The sequence below is a fragment of the Pinus tabuliformis genome, chromosome X, assembly GCF_031772625.1.
Source record: "Pinus tabuliformis cultivar Carrire ecotype Pingquan chromosome X, CPIR1, whole genome shotgun sequence".
In the NCBI taxonomy this organism is placed as follows: Eukaryota; Viridiplantae; Streptophyta; class Pinopsida; order Pinales; family Pinaceae; genus Pinus; species Pinus tabuliformis.
Genome location: NC_142308.1, coordinates 854,734,941 through 854,741,028, shown reverse-complemented (window position 1 = coordinate 854,741,028; position 6,088 = coordinate 854,734,941). Strand labels below are relative to the sequence as shown.

General features: G+C 35.9%; 1 protein-coding gene across 1 annotated transcript; it reads left to right on the top strand.

Annotated features, from left to right (window-relative positions):
- The first annotated feature begins 1,824 nt into the window (after nucleotides 1-1,824).
- On the top strand, nucleotides 1,825-5,850 carry LOC149142412 (coniferin beta-glucosidase-like). The gene is made up of 13 exons (XM_089446543.1): nucleotides 1,825-2,058; nucleotides 2,137-2,203; nucleotides 2,298-2,356; nucleotides 2,821-2,896; nucleotides 2,980-3,051; nucleotides 3,179-3,266; nucleotides 3,454-3,706; nucleotides 3,780-3,895; nucleotides 4,408-4,628; nucleotides 4,724-4,755; nucleotides 4,867-4,969; nucleotides 5,179-5,287; nucleotides 5,408-5,850. Exons 1-13 carry the CDS (start codon nucleotides 1,900-1,902, stop codon nucleotides 5,592-5,594), a joined length of 1,542 nt encoding a protein of 513 aa, XP_089302669.1. The 5' UTR covers nucleotides 1,825-1,899; the 3' UTR covers nucleotides 5,595-5,850.
- Nucleotides 5,851-6,088: the final 238 nt, after the last annotated feature.

Sequence of the window (6,088 nt, the reverse complement as noted above, 5' to 3'; positions counted from 1 at the left end):
CACACCTTGAGTGCATACATTATCTGAATATGGTGACAAGAAGGAGAATATTCATAGCAAGAGTGGGCATAGGGCATATGAGACTAGAAGGAAACAAAAGGGTGGGGGAAGACCAGCACGGGGCAAATAGGTGGATGGTATTTAGAAATAGATATGGAGAATAGAGTTAGAATTGAATGAAACACAGAGGGGTAATGGAACCAATTATGTTAAAAAAAGCACCCACCTTATGAGGGAGAGAAATTCGAAACCCTCCACTGAAGATACAACCAACTGCAACCACTAGGTCAAAGATCAAAACTAGTAGCTTGCATCATATAAAAAGATGCATGACATTGAAACTAAAACACCACTTGGAAAGGCAAATAAGCTAATAATCTACCAATGTGCTTGATAGAGACAATTTCCAGCAGAAGAAACCTTGCGCATGCCTAACACCCCTTTGAGGGAAATAACCATGTGCGCTCTCCCATGAGGATAATTAGGTATTACATAGTGTAAAACCAACAAGAGAGAAACGAGATTGGAAGGCTAGGCTAGGAGGGTCTAGACCTTTCTCAATCAGCTCAAAATGAGTTTGAACGTAGGGGAGAATCCCACAAGCGACTTGAAGGAAAAATAGAAACTCGAAATTACTCAGAGTGCCACCTCCCATGATGCCCCCCCTATTTAATGCATGGGATGGTGGTGGGGTGGCTCAAAATGAGTTTGAACGTAGGGGAGGAAAAATCCCACAAGCGACTCGAAGGAAAAGTAGAATCTCCAAATTACTCAGAGTACCATCTCCCATGATGCCCCCCCTATTTAATGCATGGGATGGTGGTGGGGTGGCCCAAAATGAGTGCACCCCCTATTTAATGCATGGGATGGTGGTGGGGTGGCCCAAAATGAGTTTGAATGTAGGCGAGGGAAAATCCCACAAAACGACTCGAGGGAAAAATAGAAACTCAAAATCACTCAAAGTGCCACCAACCATGATTCCCCCGACCCCCCTATTTAGTGCATATGATGATGGTGGGTTGACCCACAATGAGTTTGAATGTAAGGGAGGAAAAATCAACAAGCTACTAGAGGGGAAAATAGAAACTCAAAATCACTCAGAGTACCACCAACCATAACGTCCCCCTATTTAATGCATGGGATGGTGCTGGATCATAACAGTCCCCCTATTTAATACATGGGATGGTGGTGAGATGATCCACAATGAGTTTGAACACACCGCAAGAAAAGTCCCACAAACCACTCTACAACAAAATAAAAACTCCAAATCACTTAGAATACCGACAACCATCTCTATTTAATTCATGGGATGGTAGCAAGGTAGCCAACAAATCCCCCAACACAACTTCTCACCTCCCAATATTTTAAAATTTTAATTAAATACTTTTTTCCTATAAAATTATTTTAATACTAATCATATTTTATAATATATTAAAATATTAATAAATTTATCAGTCTTTATTTTATTAAATTCTATTAATTTTTCTAATTTCTTAGCGTAATGTTTCAATTGTGACAATGCCATGTGTGAATTAAATATAATATAGTTATTTTATATTTAATCCTTTCGTCGACTTTATTTTATTAAATTCTATGAACTTTTCTAAATTCTTACCACGACCTTTTTAATCTGACAATGTCATTTAAAATAAACGAAATTATTGGTATTCTGAATTGGTACCACAACTTTTTAGTTGTGACAATGTCATGTGTGAATTAAATATAATTATTTCATGGATGAGGATCTTTCAAAGAACACGACTGGCTAACCGTGACCATGACGTAAATTTACTGCAGACTCAGCCACAGCTTCAGTATTAAAATTGATGGTCACTGCCCTTCTGAGCACAACTAGAACCTGCGAGACTTTACTGCTTTTTTAGGTTCCCTGAAAAGAAAATGAAGATTCAGGTGGGTACTTGCTTCACCTCAATGGTGTTCCTGTTGCTCTTGTTTTCCTGCTTCGTTAAGGGATCATCATCTGCGGAAAAATCTGAGTTGAGCCGGAGCGACTTCCCATCAGATTTTCTGTTCGGCGTGGCTTCTTCCGCGTATCAGGTACACGCACGTACCCACCATATCTTCTCTCCATCATTTCAATTCTGAGGGCCGCCATTAATTTATTTTTAATTTCAGCTGGAGGGAGGTTATCTGACCGATGGAAAAGGACTTAGCAACTGGGACGTGTTCTCGCATACACCGGGTAATTATTTCAGCCCTACCTTCAGTTTCAGAATCAATTACCAGCCCTACTTTCAGACTCAAAATCAAAGGTTAATTTGTACTGGGAGGTGCAGGAACAATTGCCGATGGAATGAACGCAGACGTAACAGATGACGAGTATCACCGCTATAAGGTATATATTGTCTTTCTCTATATTGCACTCCACTTCCAGATTAGGTAGAATTTTATAACCAATTTTGTATCTTTAGAAGATAACTGCGTAATTGATTTATTTAGTCTATTATTTTGGATGGTTATTCATTTCATCATCGAATGGTTATTTTATTTATTATCAAAGATTTAGATTTGTTAAATTTTTAACCATCAATTTCGTGTATTATTGGAGATTTCTGGAATAGTTGCTCCATCTATCATCAAATTGGATGGTTTCTCTATCTATCATTAAAAATCTAGATTGGCTAAATTTTCTAAAACCAATTAGACATTTCTAAGAAAAAATTATATAATTGATTTAATGCCTGCACCATTTTAGATGGTTATTCAATCTATTATCATCCAATCGAATAATTACTCCATCCATCATCAAAAAGCAAAAAAGTTGGATTATCCAACCAATTTCATCTTACAATATTGCAGGAGGATGTGGAAATAATGTCGGAACTTGGAGTGGATTCGTACCGCTTCTCCATATCTTGGGCACGCATTTTCCCTGGTGCGAATTCATGGGGTTGTGAATTTGATCCAAATTCGAACATCATATTTGTGCTAACTTTGTTTTATAAATTCCTTCGTCAGACGGCCGTGGAGAAATCAATCCGGGCGGAATCAAGTACTACAATGAACTCATCGACTCGCTGCTCAGCCGAGGCAATAATAATAATCTCAGTCTCTCCTTTCTATTCATTTTAATTTTAGACTCCTTAACGCGTTTTGCTTTGATTAGTTAGAATGCCACTATGCATATAAATGTACAGAAAGTGTGTATAAATGGCAGGGATCCAGCCTTTTGTAACGCTCTGTCACTACGATATTCCACAAGCCCTGGAGGATCTATATGGCGGCTGGCTCAGTCCAAATATTATGTACTTTGCATTCCTCTTCGTCAATTATAATTTCTCATGATTCAAAATATAATGGGAGATTATTAATTTGTATGAACTAGTATAGATTTATGTTAAATATTGATTTAACTCGAGCGGAGAAAGATTTAATTTTTTTTATTTGTAATTATTTTATGAGTAAATATTATTTACTGTTGTGGCTCTACAGAGATGATTATACTCTGTATGCAGAGGCATGTTTCAAAAATTTTGGCGGGCGAGTGAAATATTGGAGCACTTTTAATGAACCGAATATCTTCGTACCACAAGGGTATGATGTGGGCAAATATCCTCCAGCGAGATGCTCAACAGTCCTTGGGGGTTGCAGGGCGGGCAACTCTTCCACTGAGCCATATATCGCTGCGCACAATGTACTGCGCGCCCACGCTTCAGCTGTCCAGCTGTACAGGAAAGAATACCAGGTATAAATACTTTTGCAATTAACATATGTTGGTGGGATGATGTAATTAATAGAGAATATTGTGTAACTAACAGGCTGATCAAGAAGGGTTCATTGGAATTGTAATGTCATGCACATGGTATGAACCACTGCTCAACAACTCACAAGACATTTCATCTGTTCAGAGGCTTCTGGATTTCTCTATTGGCTGGTAAGATGATGCTGTTGAATCTCTGCTACTCTAACATTCCTTGTTTTGACTTTCCAACGGGCAGGTGAATTTATGGTATTTGGTAACTGTCACTCAAAAACTTGAATTTTAGGAAGGCTGAGCGTGAGAGGGTCTGTTACGTTTCTACATTTTCGACCGATAGAGACAGTTCAACATACCTTTTTGACTAAACTGTTTTGTAATGTTTTGTAAAGTAGTTGGTTTATATATATATATATTAAAAATATTTTAAATTTATAAAAGAAGTTAAAATGTAATAAAATTAATGAAAGGTTTTCTTATCACTTTTAACCTAATAGAATAGAATAGAATATTTCGAACTTAGGCTTAAATCTAAAACAACCTTCTCGATCATTGCACCATCAACCTCTTCGAAAAGTTTGTACATTGTAGCTTTGGAAATGTTCTTATTAAAGGTAGGTAGATGCTGAATTGTAAATGATTCAAGTTTCAAGTTCGTTTAATATACTGATATTAATGATACCATGCAGGTATTTGGATCCGATAGTATTTGGAGAATACCCAACTTCAATGCAGGAATTGGTGGGCACACGATTGCCTATTATCACATTAGATTTGAGCGAAAAATTGCGTGGCTCTTATGACTTCATTGGCGTAAATTACTACAGCACATGTTATGGTGCAGATGCTTCCTATAATTTAAATTATACTTATAGAAGATATAGTTGGGACTCTCTGGCCGTCACTACAGGTTTCAATCAAAATATTTTGAGACATTTTTAATTATTTTTATAGTGAGTCGTTAAGTTGTAAATATATTAATACGATGTTAGAATATGTTATTAGGTGAAAGAAATGGCATTCTCATCGGACCGGAGGTATGTATAAGCAATGAGATTGTTTTATATATTTTTGTGATTTTTTTGGATTGTCCGAAAAAAACAAATATTATTTATCGCACAAGAAAGCTAATGCTATCTGTTACACAGATGTGGCCACCTAACGTGTATGGAGTATCTTATGGAGTGAGGGAAATGATACACTATCTCAATAGGCGATATTCTAACCCAGTCATCTTCGTAACTGAAAATGGTTAATTTGCAATTCATTTCCAAATCAACATTTTTATAGATTTACACTTCAATCAAATCTCCCAAACAATAAGTTCATATTTTACACTAATCTAAGTGTTGCTAATTTAAATCATCATATTTGGTGGTATTAGGGTTTGGTAATGTAAGTTCATATTTTACACTAATCTAAGTGTTGTTAATTTAAATCATCATATTTGGTGGTATTAGGGTTTGGTAATGTCAGGAGTCACAACCTCTCACTCTCACAAATATGGAATGATACCTTTCGACTCGACTATCTACAAAGTACACTCCATTATTTGACAGAGGCAATGAGGTATTTGTTGTGTTAATGTTGAAATTTGATTGATATTTATGAATGTGTTAGAGTGAATAAAAGTTTATTAAAAAAGGTAAATGAATGTTTGAATAACAAGTGAAATGGAATGAATTGCAGAGGAGGAGTAAATGTGCGTGGGTACTTCGTATGGTCATTATTAGATAATTTTGAATGGATATATGGATACACCTCCATGTTTGGCCTTTACTATGTCGATTTCATGGACAAACTACAACGCTACCCAAAACTATCTGGACAATGGTATCACAACTTCTTGCAAGATGGACGTAGTACTAGTAAATGAAAAATATGGGTTGTACACCATAACATCTAGTAATCAAAGGGGCTGAGAGTAGGTTGAATCTCCCCCTAGCAAAGTTTTGCTTTTGTGTTCCATAATTTCAATGTTCTACCATTCCTCAATTTTGATGTGTGGTGTTATCATAAGCCATCTTCATGTATTTTGTTATTTTATGTGAGGAAAATGTTAATGTATAAATAATGGAAAATGTTAATGTATAATTTAATATATTTATTGTGGTTCTAATATTTTATTTTTATTTTTTTGTGAATTAAAAATTGTATTATTTTATGATCAACAAATTGTATGAAAACTAAGAAATTTAAATTGGTGGGTCACAGGTGAACTCCAATCAAATCCTAAATCAAAAGACAAACTAACCTAAGATTACATAAAAATGAGAATTTTGGATTGGTTGGACCCTAGGGAAATCTGATCAAATCCAAATCAAAAGACATGATTGATCATGCCAGTACAAAAGTCTTGATCTCTGAAGC

Coding starts and splice junctions, on each gene's coding strand:
- LOC149142412 (XM_089446543.1), top strand. CDS start 1,900: ATGAAGATTCAGGTGGGTACTTGCTTCACCTCAATGGTGTTCCTGTTG. Junction 3,707..3,779: donor TGTACAGGAAAGAATACCAG/GTATAAATACTT, acceptor TGTAACTAACAG/GCTGATCAAGAAGGGTTCAT. Junction 4,756..4,866: donor GCATTCTCATCGGACCGGAG/GTATGTATAAGC, acceptor TCTGTTACACAG/ATGTGGCCACCTAACGTGTA.